The sequence below is a fragment of the Rattus norvegicus genome, chromosome 1 (genome assembly GCF_021556685.1).
Source record: "Rattus norvegicus strain SHRSP/BbbUtx chromosome 1, alternate assembly SHRSP_T2T, whole genome shotgun sequence".
Lineage (NCBI taxonomy): Eukaryota > Metazoa > Chordata > Mammalia > Rodentia > Muridae > Rattus > Rattus norvegicus.
This window is the reverse complement of record NC_141534.1, coordinates 189,158,135-189,172,592: the sequence shown is the minus strand read 5'-3', so window position 1 is coordinate 189,172,592 and position 14,458 is coordinate 189,158,135. Positions and strand designations below refer to the sequence as shown.

The 14,458-nt window shown below is 41.5% G+C and overlaps 1 protein-coding gene across 1 annotated transcript in view; it reads left to right on the top strand.

Annotated features, from left to right (window-relative positions):
* Usp31 (ubiquitin specific peptidase 31) overlaps nt 1-14,458 on the top strand; it is a 66,854-nt gene that overhangs the window by 40,234 nt on the left and 12,162 nt on the right. Inside the window, 4 exon segments of the mRNA NM_001107548.3 lie at nt 797-874; nt 1,715-1,844; nt 6,763-6,882; nt 9,092-9,317. Of these exon segments, the coding sequence (NP_001101018.2) occupies nt 797-874; nt 1,715-1,844; nt 6,763-6,882; nt 9,092-9,317 (554 nt within the window).

Genomic DNA, 14,458 nt, shown 5'->3' with positions numbered 1-14,458 from the left:
TTTTTATTGTGAATTCTTTTCAGCACATACTGTTGAAAAGCACACAGCTCTGCATGATGATGCATGCCTATAATTCCAGCACAGGAAGGTCAGAATTTGAAGGCTGCTCTTGGCAACATAATGATTTGAACCTGGGGTGTATGGGATCTTGTCTCACCCTACCCCCTCATTTTTTTTTTTTTTTTCGGAGCTGGGGACCGAACCCAGGGCCTTGCGCTTCCTAGGCAAGTCATTTTTTTTTTAAAAACAATATAGTCTTGTTTGGTGTTAGACATGAAAGTAGGTGAGATAATCTAAAATATTATACCGTATGCAAAAGATAAAAGTTGAATTATATTAGCCATTAGTGATGAATGTCTCAAACAAAGGTGCTAACCAATGAATTTCTAGTGTGCATTTATGGAGAAGGAAGGCACAGGGGAGTTGACATGGACATGAGTTAGGCACAGTGGGTTGAGGTTGAGCAAGTGTTAGAGCACACTGTTGATAATAACTGCATCTAGTTTGTGTGGATCAAACTCTGCACAGGAGTTGGAAAGATAATACATAGCATCTGAGAGTGTACTAGCAAACCTATAGGGTGATACTAAATCTCTTATACTCTTATTTCTGTACTGCATGTTTATGGTTTTTCATTCTACTTGTAAACTAGTTAGAAAATCAGGCTACATTGGTCTAATTAAAAACTTTCTGACGGGGAACTATAAACATTTTATAACATTCTAGATAGAATGCAATCATATTTAAGTAACTCTTTCGTTTAGAAGTAATATGTGGCTCCACTCTCATCCTTTAGGGCATTAAAGTCCTGTGGACCAGGCGGCACAGCTCATGTGAAACTGGTAGTAGAGTGGGACAAGGAGACCAAAGATTTGTAAGTTACTTCTCTCTGTGTGTCTGTTTGTCTCTCTCTCTGTGTCTCTGTCTCTCTTTCTAACTTTATTGCCATTTTAGCAGCACACAGATATTTCTCTTTAGCTGGAGTATACAAGTCTTATTAGCTGGGTATCTTAAGTGTGTTTTAACACTCTTTTGTAGCAGTTTATTATTATTTCCCCAACTTCTTTCCAAGGCAATAACTTTAGAAAACTTACTGCTGTTGAGGGGAAAGCCATATGTTCACTAATTGCTGTGAAGGTTAGTCTACTTTGATTTTGCTTGTTACAGGACCATCAGCTCTTGTAGGCTTATATCAGACAGGATCAGGTATGTTCAGGATTGTATGGCTGTAAACTAGTAAGCCTGTGTCAAATACATGTCCTTAGATACTTTGGACAAGAATGAATGATTTAGGCGGAACTGACAAAGAGGTAGTTCTAGTTAAGAGCACAACTCTTGCAGAGGAACCAAGTTCAATTCCCAGCACCTGCTAGGTGGCTAACAACAGCCTGTAACTCCAACTTCAGGAGCTCTGACACCTGACCTTCATGTGAACATACACTCCCATGTGCATACCCTTGCAGATACATGCACATACACTCAATTTAAGACAATGAGCATAACCATAAACAATTGAAAAAATCTAACTCCAAGTCAACTCCTGAAATAACTTTGTAGATGGAGACATTTCCAAGAACATTTTTGGAATGTAGAAGAGTTAATTGACCACATTCTTTGAATATCTATTGGGTTATGAATTTATAAAAAGCCGCTGTTGTGTCTGTGAATGTTTTTATAAGACATTCTCTGAAGGCTGCTTTCCCTTGAATTGCAGCTTGTTTGTAAACACAGAAGATGAGTATATCCCTGATGCAGAGAGTGTCCGTCTGCAGAAGGAGCAGCATCATCAACCACAGACCTGCACTTTATCACAGTGTTTCCAACTCTACACCAAAGAGGAACGGGTAAGATGCAGGGCCTGCAAGATGACAGTGAGGAGATTCATCCTGCCCCAGGAATTTTCATTCCCACAGACCCTACACATTTAAGTGAGAATTTTAATGTTAGTCCTTAAGAGCTTTTTTAAGGAGTGACTTAAATTTTTGAGTATTTGACGTGTGTCCTAGTTAGGGTTTTATTGCTATGAACAGATATATGACCAAGGCAACTCTTCTAAGGGTTCAGAGGTTTAGTCTATTATCATCAAGGAAGGAGCATGGCAGCATCCAGGCAGACATGGGGCAGGAGGAGCTGAGAGCTCTCCATCTTCATCTGAAGGCTGCTAGCAGAATACTCTCTTCCAATAAAGCCCACACCCACAGTGACACACCTACTCCAACAAGGCCACACCTCCTAATAGTGCCACTGCCTGGCCCAAGGGTATATAGTTAGTGCTCTAGAAATGAACCTTTGTAATTATTTGTTTTCTTTTTAATGACTTGTTTTTTCATTTCAATTTGGAATCTTAAATTATTTTTCCTTAGTAATGAAAACTTTTCTCAAATTTTTTTTTTTTTTGAGACAGGGTCTCACGATGTAGTCCTAGCTGCTTTAAAACTTGCTCTGTAGACTAGGATGGTCTCAAACTCAAGGCAGTCCTCTCCTTCTCCCTCCTGGGTGCTGACTGGGATTACAGCCGTGGCGCCAATACAACCCAGCTTTTCTTAATTTAGTACACATGTACCGTAAGCACAGGTGTCAGTATCTAAATCAAATTTAGATTGAGTAATTAAGATAAAGAATTAAGTTTCTTAGTTGTGTAAGCTCCGTCTCAAATGCTTCGGTGACTGTGGCTCCAGTACAGAGCAGCGCAGTATCATGTTCTGTTGGATCGTGGTGTGCTGGACCACTTGGCACAAATGGTTTACATAGAGTAGGGATTCAGTAAGTGTTTAAATGTTGAATGGATGGGTAGATAGATAGATAAATCTCTGGGGCCTCCGCCTATGGGAAATCTTGGCCAGATGTCTGTAGAATTCATCTAATCTTCTGTTGCTGTTCGTGGTCTGTGTTAGTCTGACTTTGTATAGCTGTGACAGAACACCTCCTATACTCGAGATAAAAAACTTAAGAGGGAAAGATCTATTTTAGCTTCTGGTTTCAGGCCATAGTCCTTTGTTCTGTTGATTCTGGGTCTGTCATGAGACAGAATTCATGGAGATGGGGAGTATGTGGAGGAGAAGGCTACTTGCCTCATGGTTGGTGGGAAACAAAAAGATAGGAAGGGGCCAGGAAAAAGAAAGTTCTATGGTGGGTGACCTACTACCTCCAGCCAGATCCTTCCTAGGTCTCCAGAACCTACAAAACAGTGTTACTGGGTAGGGACCAAATACTGAGTGCATAAGCCTTTGGGAAGCACTTCTGTTAAACCATAGCAGGATCTTAATTTTGACCATTTTAGTGCACCCTTTGCTCTTATACATATGTAATTAGGCACCTTAGGATTAGAAGGGACTTTAAAACTTCTTTTTTCTATTCTTCTACCTTATTTAAAATGAATGATTGTTCCAGCTGCCAGAATGCTTTCTGTTATGAGGACTTCACCCACATAAGAACCGACACCCATTTAGGTCTGATAGGGACTGAAATTAGCCTGAAATAGGGCCTCTGGTCACACTAAAACAAATAGTAATTTTCTTCAAATATTGGGAAAAATTTTTTTAGAATCTGAGTTCTCTCCTCAAAAGACATATGTTTATCAATTTTCAACTTAATTATAAAGCAGCCATTTGGCTTTGGAACTAGGTGATTGAAGACTCTTGGTTCATCCTGTGTTTTCACTATTTGTGTTTAAAAATTGACTTGAGAGATGTTTGAAACCAATACAAAGCTTAGGGGTTAGCAGATGTGCCAGTGGCAGCATTGGATCTACAAAACAGCTCTCTGCTCTGGATTGAGGAGTTTGTGATGACGAGAGCGGTAGCTCTAGAGCTCACTCATGTAAAGGTTTCTGAAGTACCTGTAGTGTGCTGGGTCCTGCACAGGGCAGTCTGACACTTAGGGATCAAGACAGTGGTTCTGCCTTCAGGCTGTTCACACCCTACAGCAAGAAAGTAAGTATATAAAGTTCTAAGCTAGGAAGGAGCTTGACATGGTTGAAAACACGTGTAACCAGTGTGGCAGGAGCACAAGAGCTAAGGGAGAGAGTTAGATAGTTTGAACCCCAGCTAGAGCTGTGACTCATCTGTCTCTCACTAAATGTTCTTGTATCCAAGAGAGGTGTTTGGCCCCTAGGATGTGCTCAATAAATACGCACTGGAATTTGTATGGGGTACTTGGGAAGTTTAGTGTGGGGCCAAAAATAACAGTAGAGATATAGCGGAGGAGGTGGGACTTAGCATTTGGTTGTGTGACAATAGTTTGGGGTCCAGCAGTTTTCAGGCTCAATACTGATGAGCAGCATCATATGGGTGTGAGTCATTATTCTGTGCATGGAGGCTTTAGAAACAGTGCTAGAACTGTGATGGTGCTGGTGCTGCTCTTGCCATGTGTGCTGTTGATGAGGACAGCTCATTAGGATGCAGGTGAAAGAGAGGGTGGGGATGGTGCATCTGAAGTCATGAGACACCCAAGAAGATTTTGATGAAGGAGGCATTGAGGGGGTGGGGATCTGACAGTTAATTGGGGACACGAACTGTGAATGAGGTGTTGGTTAATTTCATATATAAGGAATGTATGTAGTGGCTATTCCTGGTTGCCAACTTGACTATATCTGGAATGAACTACAATCCAGAATTGGAGGGCTCCCCTGTGATCTAGCTCTTGAGGCTGGAAGACACAAGTTTCTGACCTGGATCTTGGCATGGAGTTCTTGAGGCATAGTGGCCATGAAAAGCTTAGGTCTAGGCAAGGTAGTACACACCTTTAATCCCAGGAGACTGAGGGAAGAAGATCTCCGAGTTCAAGGTCAGCCTGGGACAAAGAAAGTTCCAAATCCAGGCATGGTGGTACACACCTTTAACTTGGGCCACACCTTCTGCTGGAGGTCTATATAGGGACATTGGAACAAGGGAGACTCAGTCTTCTTCACCTGCTTGCCCTTACTTGCCAGCACATTCGTTAGAACCTACTTCTACAGAAGAGCAGCTGAAACACCCAGCCTCATGGGACTGAGCAGCTACTAGACTCTTGGACTTCCCATTCACAGCTGCCCATTGTTGGGTTAGTTGGACTACAGACTATAAGTCATCACAATAAATCCCCTTATATAGAGAGATATTCTATAAGTACTGTGACTCTAGAGAACTCTGACTAATAAAAGGAACATAATCTAAAGGTTGGAAATGCAGAAGAGAGGGATCTTGTCTTGCCATGAGGAAGACCTGTGTAGAAGATTGACTGGAAGTCTGTATTCCTCTACAGAAGTACCCCCATTGCCAGGAAGACTTCATAGGCCAAGAATTCTCAGAGTGCAATCACAAGGTCTAGGAGTTTTCCAGTAGTTTATAGACAGTACAGAAACTAGAGAAATGTCTTAGGAACTATCAGTGATTAGATATTATGACATTAATACTATATTTCATGAAAGTATCTGTTTATAATCTGTTAGGATTAAACGGAAAGAAACTTACTTTTGACAGTGTGAGACTGTGTAGCCACACAAGGGGAGGACTGATATATGCCACGTGAGATGTGGGCTTACTACTAGATGATAGATTAGTTCCCCTTCATCTGGCTTTCTGATCACTCCTATTTACCTAAATATAAATATCTCCCCTTCTGTCTCCCAATCTTTTCTGTGAACATGATTGAGTTGCATCATCATGAAAACAGATCTCATCAATTGTGCTTTTTAAGTTGCCAGACTGGTCTTTCTCCTCTGTTTGACCCAAATTTACTGTTGTTAGCCCTTTTGCCCCTCAAAGGCTCTCCTGGTTTATTTGATGTGTAGAGTGCATACTGGTCTCTGAGGTTCTCAGTGGCCTTTCGGGCTTCATTTGAGCACCTTACAGTGCATGGCACTAATGACTATATTTCTCATCACTTTTTATTTTTTGCTTTACCTAAAGGGAATGCTTCTGGTTTCCAGTTTTTTGGCTCTATCTTTAGAACCTGGTGGCTTCTAAGGTTGAGTATTTCTCTTAAAACAGACATTTTCTGCAAGCTTCTGACTTTGACTTTTCTCTTCCACTCTGAAGGGAATTGTCTTCCATTTCCAGGGTTTCCTTACTTCATCCCATGTGTGATCCCAGGTTGGATGTTGTCTCTCTATGCTGGACTTCTCATGTATTTGACACCTCTAAGTTGACATATCCCCCGCTTTCCCATTTAGAGGTGCATATTTGGCTGTAGAGTTTTGGACTGATGTTTGGAAGAGCTTATTGAGAGCATGTGGGGAAGACTGCATGGAGCAGTTCAGTGCTGCCACAGGAGAGAAGGGTTAGGACACAGCAAGTATGGCTGAGAGTGAGCAAGAACTTGGAGTGCAGTGGTGTTCATGGAGGTTAGTGTGTAGAAGAGACAGGCTCAGAAATGGAGGGACATGGAGTGAAAGGAAGAAGAAAATAGGAGGGACTGGGTCTTGGGATGGTCCCCTATGCTCCACCTTGGTGGGCAATAGTATGATTTGCTGAGGTAAGATGGTCTAGACCAAGAAAGTGCATAGGTGATAAGTTACGATTTGGGGCAATGCTGGGTTTGGAGTTCATCTGTAACAAGGGCGTTTAGTCATTCTTTGAGGGAGGTTTGTTTAGCACTCATCCAGTGTCCACACCAGCCTGGTGCTACTTGTGATTGTGTTATCCAATTGGCTGTTTTCCTGTGCAGTTTTCAGAGAGATGCTGAGGTGATACCAGACCCTGGCAAGAAAGTAGTCCAGCTGTCTGCCATGACAAAGGCTTTCATTATGTGATGCCTAATGGAAGTCCCGCTCCTTGTTTCCAGCTTGCTCCAGATGATGCCTGGCGGTGCCCACACTGCAAGCAGCTGCAGCAGGGGAGCATCACATTAAGCCTGTGGACTCTGCCTGATGTGCTTATCATACACCTTAAGAGATTCCGCCAGGTGAGAAAATCCTGTCACTGGAAAAAGCTAGTGTGACCTGTTTCTCTTGACTCCTCTTAGTGGCTTGTGTGGGTTCTCGGTTGGCCCTGTTGGATTCACCCATTGATGTTGTCTGAATGTGTCCATACATGTTTGACCGACCTTATCTGTGGTCATATTTTCTAAAGAAAAATTTGAGTATCCCATGATCCTTTAAGTCTTGAACATTGTACTTCATGAACATGTTTTACTTCATTCTTGAGGGTTTGCTTTAGACTTGTAAGTGTTTTGCTTACATTTTAGTGTGCTTACTTTAGGATTGAGAATTGATCCTTTGTGAGAGAGGTAGAACTGTATTTCTACCTAATGTAATAAGCAGTATTGCCCTATTCCAGGGAGTTGTTATATAGTTGGGGAGGTGAGTCATACGTAGATACAAACGTGAGCTTTTTGGTACACCGCTTTATGAGTCACTTTCCCCAAAAGTCTATCACCTAAGGTGAAGAATGTCTTACACAGCCTCATCGTAAGAGAGACTGATGAGAGGTGAGCCTTAGTGAACCTTCGTGGCTCAGATTTAAGAGGGTTTGTGCCTGAAAAATGAGCAGATGTTTGCTAGATGAGGAGAAGCAGGACTGTATCTTCATGTGACAGAGGAAGCAGTTATGCTGAGCCTGGGCCTGAAGAGGCTGAAGCAGGGCAGTGGGATAACAGAGTCCAGAAGAGGGGGTAGTGGTGGGAGCTGAGGTGGGCAGAGAGCAGCTGTTCAAGCAAGCCCTTGAAGGTAGAGTTAGGTCTTAGTGAAGTGCTTTGAATAGAAGTACAATTGCCAAATACATGTTTTGAAGTGATCGTGTCAGCTGCTGAGTGTTTAGCAGCTGAACAGTTACAAGTTTCGTGAGCATCATAGAGGTGGCTTAGGACAGAGTTATAGCAGTAGGTTGGCGAGATGTGAAAACCTAAGAAGGAGCAAGGGTGGCAAGGTGACACACACCTAGTCCCCAGTCTTGGGTTTCCCTAAGCATTAAAGTGGAACGTAGGGGACTAGCCCAAATTCTGAAACCTTTCTAGATTCAGAGCTGGGCTTCTGTGGTGATGAAACATGACATTTGCCTGGGCATCCCCCTTGGGCTCTGCAGGTGGAAATTGACTGAGGTTTCTAGTCCAGTCTTTTCCGTTTTCTCCTAATGCTAACTGACTTCCTTCACCTTTTCCTTCCAGAATCCCAGACTCAAAACGTCAGTGTCATCTTGGGCATCCCTTCTTGTCACTCTAATCTAGGTAGCCACTTGCTCAGGTTGACTTGGTGTTTTCATGGATTCCTTGTATGTTTCTTCTGCTTGCTGTTACCCTGCCACTAAATGGTTTTCTCTTATTGCTGATGCAGTTGCTGTCTTTTAATTGATTTCTGAGTCTCTATAACTCTGTCCTTCCTATGTGTTTTACACACTGCTCACAGTTCTTCACTTACAGTTCTGGAGATACCACTTCCTCCCTACAGACTTCAGTGCTTCTCTCTACACTACAAAATAAGGTCCCTGCTCTTCAGCCTGGCCCTCAGTCAGAAGCATTTCTCCTATGAATGTGTATTTTCCTTTAATAGATCCATAAATCCTAAGGATTGTCACATCTGTGTCTGATTAGTTTTTAAATGTTCTCCTGGACATAGAAAATAGGAACAGTATCCATTCAATAGATTTTTATGTTTCAAGGATATTCCTCAGGGTTTAATGGAAAATACAGATTATTCAGATTGTTGGCTAAATAGCTAAGTTCAGCCAAGTAAATGTGCATGTTGGAAAAGTAGAGATGAAAGGGTCACTGTCAGATTCCTCTCCTTGCTAGGTATTGGGGTTTGTCCTTTACATAGTTAACTTTCTCTTCAGACATCCAACAGGGCTGGGGTGTTAGGATGAACTACCTGAAATTGTCACTTTGCTTCTAAGTTGCCCCCCCCCCCCCCGCCGCCCCAAGCCTTGACAGATAAAGAAATGAAAATCTAGAGGTTCCTCCCCCTTATGTTGCTCCTCATTGGTTCTACTTTAAGTTGTACTAGAGCTTGTTCCTGTAGTTAACACTACTAATCTGTTTCTTTATTATTTGTCTTGAGAAATAGCAGATAGGTGATTCAAAGTGATTTAACTGACAGGGCTCACATTTCATGCTAAACTGATCTTTCTATCTGTTTGCATTAAAATGTCATCAGAACTTGTTTTTCTTCTTGCAACAGGAAGGAGACAGGCGTATGAAACTTCAGAACATGGTCAAGTTCCCCTTGACTGGCCTGGACATGACACCTCATGTAGTTAAGAGAAGCCAGAGCAGCTGGAGCTTGCCATCTCATTGGTCCCCATGGAGACGGCCCTATGGACTCGGGAGGGACCCTGAGGACTACATCTATGACCTGTATGCTGTGTGCAATCATCATGGCACCATGCAAGGGGGGCACTACACAGGTCTGCAGTGTGAGAGGCTGCGTGTCTGTACTGACGCTTCTTTCAAGCTGTTTTCTTGTAGCTTTTGAACCCCCCTTTCTCTTCCAGTGTGCCTTTGACCAGCTCTGAGAACAGCTTCATCCTTCAGATCTCTGTCTAAGATCAAATGCATGAACTTTATTCTTTTTCTGAGTTCATTCATCTAGTAGTAAGCAGACCTGATAGGAGAATGTTTGTACAAGACAGCTGAGGAGCCACTCTTGTTTACCCGGCTGCCTCCCCATTATAGCCATGCAATGCTTTTGCGGTTCTAGCATTTCCCTAACTTAGAAAGATCATGAGCCACTTTCATGGCATCTGTTCTTTTAAGGGTAAATTTACTTTGTATTATAAAAGCACCTCTGTTCAGCATGCGAAGTGTAGAAAAAGGTGGAAAGAATGCCATTGTGAAATAGGCTTATCAGACATACCAAGATAAAAGTTACTAACATTTAAAAAAATCATGGTTAAAATACACATGATTAAGCTTAGCATTTTAGTCAATGTTAAGTGTCCAGTTTGGTGGCATTGAGACCACATTGTTGGCCTTCACCATCCATCTCCAGAACTCTTTCATTTCTCAAACAGAAACTTGTTAAATAGTAATTTCCTTGCTTCTGTCTTCCAGCCTCTGACAGCCATCACAATCTGTCTCAGTGAACTTATTAATGCTCTAAGTGCCTTTTGTATGTGGAACCACACAGTATTATTAGTTCTGCAATATTTTATTGAGCATAGTGTCTTTAAAGTTCAGCCATAGTAATGCTTTGATATATGAGATATATGTTCAGTGTTTTTCATAGTTTTGTGCTATTTTACACTGATGTAACTATACTGGTGTATTTTACTCATGAATATTGAACACTTTGTAGTTAGCTTGCCATGGACTCACATCAGTGTCTAAAATCCCACCATGTATCTTCTAGGAGTAGAAACAAGTAGACAGAGATGTAGATACAAATAAAATTTAAGGGCAGTGTAGTGTGTGTAGTAATTGGTAGTGGAGATAAACCAGGGTGGCGTGAGGGTGTGGCGGAAGCTACCTGAGATTGGAAACCTGTTTGTGCTCTCAGAGTGAGAGCCACACCTTTATGGTGGTGAAGATGATGTTGCTTAGTGATTGGTAACGGCTTAGCTCGTGTCATTACACTGATATTCTAATGACACATTATCTAACATTGCATTTCTCAGAACGGGTTTCTCTTAAGTGACATGACTAGTAATCATTGCCGTTAATAAACAGATATTGTTTCTGTTTTTAAACTTTTAATCTAATATTGATGACTCTTCGTGTACATATATTTTTCTGAATTTTCATTCTTTATTTTTTTGAGATAGAGTCTTGAATTATGAACCATGAGCATGTATGAACCATGTAAAGGCAGGTTTTAGGGTTTCTCACTTAGATATCTGTTTACATAAAGATTGATGCAAAAGAACTACCATTAATTGGTTAGCTGTATATTTCTCTAAACTCATTGTTGTATCCTTTATCGTCAATATATTTGATGAACGTGCCTCACAAGCTCAATTTATCAGTGCAGTGGTTTTTCTGACAAGACCTTGGCACTCTAATACTGGCTATTGACGTAACAATGGTAGATGAAGATGAGGTGGGGTTGGGGGTACCTGCCAGATGGTATTTTGAAATCCTTGAGGTTCTCATAGCAGTTAGCCACCGACTCCCTTACATATTGGCAAGGTAGTGGTGACTGTTGGCTTTCCCATCCTTGCATGCTCTCCCAACCCACTCTCTTCCAGTCAGAAGGGCAGGGAGGTGACGAGCTGTAACCCCTCATTCCTCAAACCCTTTTAGCTTAACCCTGCTGGCAGCAGTTATTCATGAGAGGAGCAGCACAGCCTCTGGGTGTGTTCATGACAAAACAGCTTGGTTTTCGCTTGTCTGGGAAGCAATTGCTAGGGAAAAAGAGGCTCCCACAGTTCTTTCACATCACAGAAGACATTAATAACTTAAATATCTTTAACCTTGTACTTTTGTTTAAACACTATTTAGATGGCAATGCAGTGTTTATCTAATTTTATTGCAACCACTTGTGTGTTGATTTATTTCTAGTTGGATTTATTTGATTTTCTGACATTGCTAGTAATGTCTATTTTCTTAGATACTTAGATATGACATAGTCATGGGATTTTGTATTCTTTACTCTTAAAGTGGAAGGACTTAGAAGTAATTGAAATTTGCTAATTACTTGCTGTATTAAGACCATCACCAGCATTTCTGGTTTATACTTACTCTGCTTCAGCTTTGGTAAAGAAGTCATTTTACAAAATAGTCCCTATTATTACATACTGTGTAGGCAAAATATTGTTAGGGGAAAATAGGACAATGCAAGATTTCAGAATATTGTGTTGTTTGTTATTTAGAACAGACTTTGGAAACCTTGTAAAAGCCCTTGGGAGCAGTGAAAGGAGCTTGGGGAAGATTATAGAGCTTTCTTCCCAGTCTGAGAACTTGGCTGAATAACTTTACTTAGGCCTGTGAAGCATATTAGTGAGTCTATCTGCTCATTGCCGCTTACCTAGGAGGTGCTCACACAGTCTGTGTCAGCGCTTCTCAGCCTTCCTAATGCTGCCACCCGTTCATACAGTTCCTCACGTTGTGGTCACCCCCACCCAGTTATTTTCGTTGCTACTTCATGACTGTAATTTTGCCCCTGATATGAATCGTAATGTAAGTATCTGTGTTTTCCAAAAGTTTGAGGTGACCCCTATGACCTTCAAAGGGGTCATGACCCGGTGGTTGAGAACTGCTGGACTTTATCATTTCCTTTTTTCTGTTCTATGTGTGTATTTGGGTGTGTGTTTGAAGGCTAGAGGACAACCTTAGGTGTCCTTCCTCAAGCTTTGTCTACCTTGTTTTGGGACAGCCTCTCACTGACCTGAAGCTCGCCAGTTAGTCTAGGATGGCATTGAGCCTTCGGTATCTGCCTGACTTTGCCTCCCCAGCAACAGGGGTACCACCATTTGCCACATGGACTGGTCTCCCCAAGCTCCTCCTTTTTTTGTTCTTAAAGTAAACCATTGCTTGTCTCATCTCTAAAGGTTTACAGTTCCACTTTAGAGAAAACAGTCCTTGGCATTACTCTTTTTTTAAAGTTGCATTTATTTATTTGTATTGAGGGACGGCAGTTCATGTGATTATCAGAAGACAGCTTGTGTGAGGCAGCTGGTTCTTTTTCCATCATGTGGGGCTCAGAGATCAACTAGGCTGTAAATACCTTTACCTGCTGAGCCACCTCCCAGCATTTTTTAAACTGAAGATACTGTTTTTTAAATCTTTACTAGAATGTCTTTGATGTATTCTTGCTGTAACTGCATGGTACACATATGGCTAACCTGTGCAAGGATTTCAGAACAGAGCTTATCTAGCTTTTCTAGATAAAGGTCTTATTATTTTGTATTTTAGCATTTCAATCCTTCATAAGCCAATTTTGCAAAATATAACGCAAATGTTACAGCCGTATCATATTGCTAGATGCTTTTGAATATTTATCCTTGTTTTGTTGCCTCCTTTTGTGGACAAATGCCAGTGTCTAAGTGTTTGAGTAGCTCTGCCCTTAAAAACACTTTAGGCAGTGTTAGTTAGAAAAGCAAGTAGAATTATAAAATAGTTTGCTTATTAGTTACTGTGTGGCCTTTCCATGCCACAATCAAGAATAGACCATCCTGAAAGGAAGCAGACTGAACTAGAGCAGTAGAGCAGGGTTACTCTGTCTCCTGGTGGGTGTCGCTGTGCAGTTCTGCTCCCACTCTCCTCTCCAGAATAGCAGCCTCCTCCCAGATGGGCCATTTGTGTATATCAGCCTGGCCTGACACCATTGGCCCAGCCAGTGCTGTGTTGCTATGATGTCTCCACTTCATCCTCTCGGGTTCTGAGAGCTGTGCATGATCTTCCTCCTACATTTGGAGCCTTTGCTTCTCTTTTGGGACCTGTCTAGCTAGAAGCAATTCCTCACCTGGATCCCTTTCATCTTTGTGGTTCCATACTTGCAAAAGTGAAGTGGCCTAATGAGGGTGTCACTCACTGTGTCTCTCAGAATTGTATGCACCTTGTCCTTGAAGGCCACCCTAAGTCTGTGTGAGCATTTACTGAATATTTCAGCTATCATCTGTGTTCAGTAAATGGATATTTTTAGAAATGTGATAATAATGTGCTTTTTCAGAGCAAGCTTCATAAGATTCCCTGATCTAGCCTAATAGTATGACTTGGTTTCATGGCCTCATGGTTTTGGGCTAGTTATGGTGTTATGGTGCTTGTGATTGAACCCAGGTTCTTGGGCTTGCTAAGCACATATTCTGTTATTGAGCTAGACTCTCAGCCCCAGACTCTTAGGTTTTTTTATTGGCTCTTGTTGGTTCTTTTTGTTTTTCTCAATGGTACTTGAATTGTCTTTATTTTTATCTCAGGCTTAGAGTTGCAACTATAGAGAAGACTCCACGTGTGTATTCCTAATTTCTGTGTTCTTAAGTTTACCAGGGAACTTACGTAGATTGTTTAGGCTTTGTCTGAAGGAAAATGGTGGGGCATGGTAGGGCTTTAAGTACAAGCCAAAGGATTAGATGCTGTATACTCACATGCCGTGTACAAAATGCCATATGTTCATCCTCCTTCAACTGCATGACCATGTGCTAGGCAGTCTTTGTATGTAGGGTAGTATGGGTGTATTTGTGGAGTTTGTGTGTGGAGGTCAGGGGTTCTTCTTGGGTGCACCTACTGTGTATCTTTTTATTGTTGTTGTTTGTTTCTGTTTTGCTAATTTGACTAGGCTAGGTGCTAGGGATTAAACTCAGAGCCTCATCTTTGATCAGTACTTTACCAGCTCAGCTACATCTCCAGCCCCATAAGCAGTCTTTCTGAGCCTGTGTAATAATGTACAAATTACTGTGGAGTGATTTGTAGTAATGATAAATCTCAGGATTAAATGAAATGTTTAGATTATGTTAGGTATTAGATGTCAGTCGGTGGACCTTTCATATTATTTTATGTCCCTAATAAACACTAAAGTAATACAACAACAAAAATCAAAGTTCTTTACCCTGCCTTTTGACCCTGAGACTAGATAATTCTATGTTATATAATGCTTCGTATGCATTGTGAACAT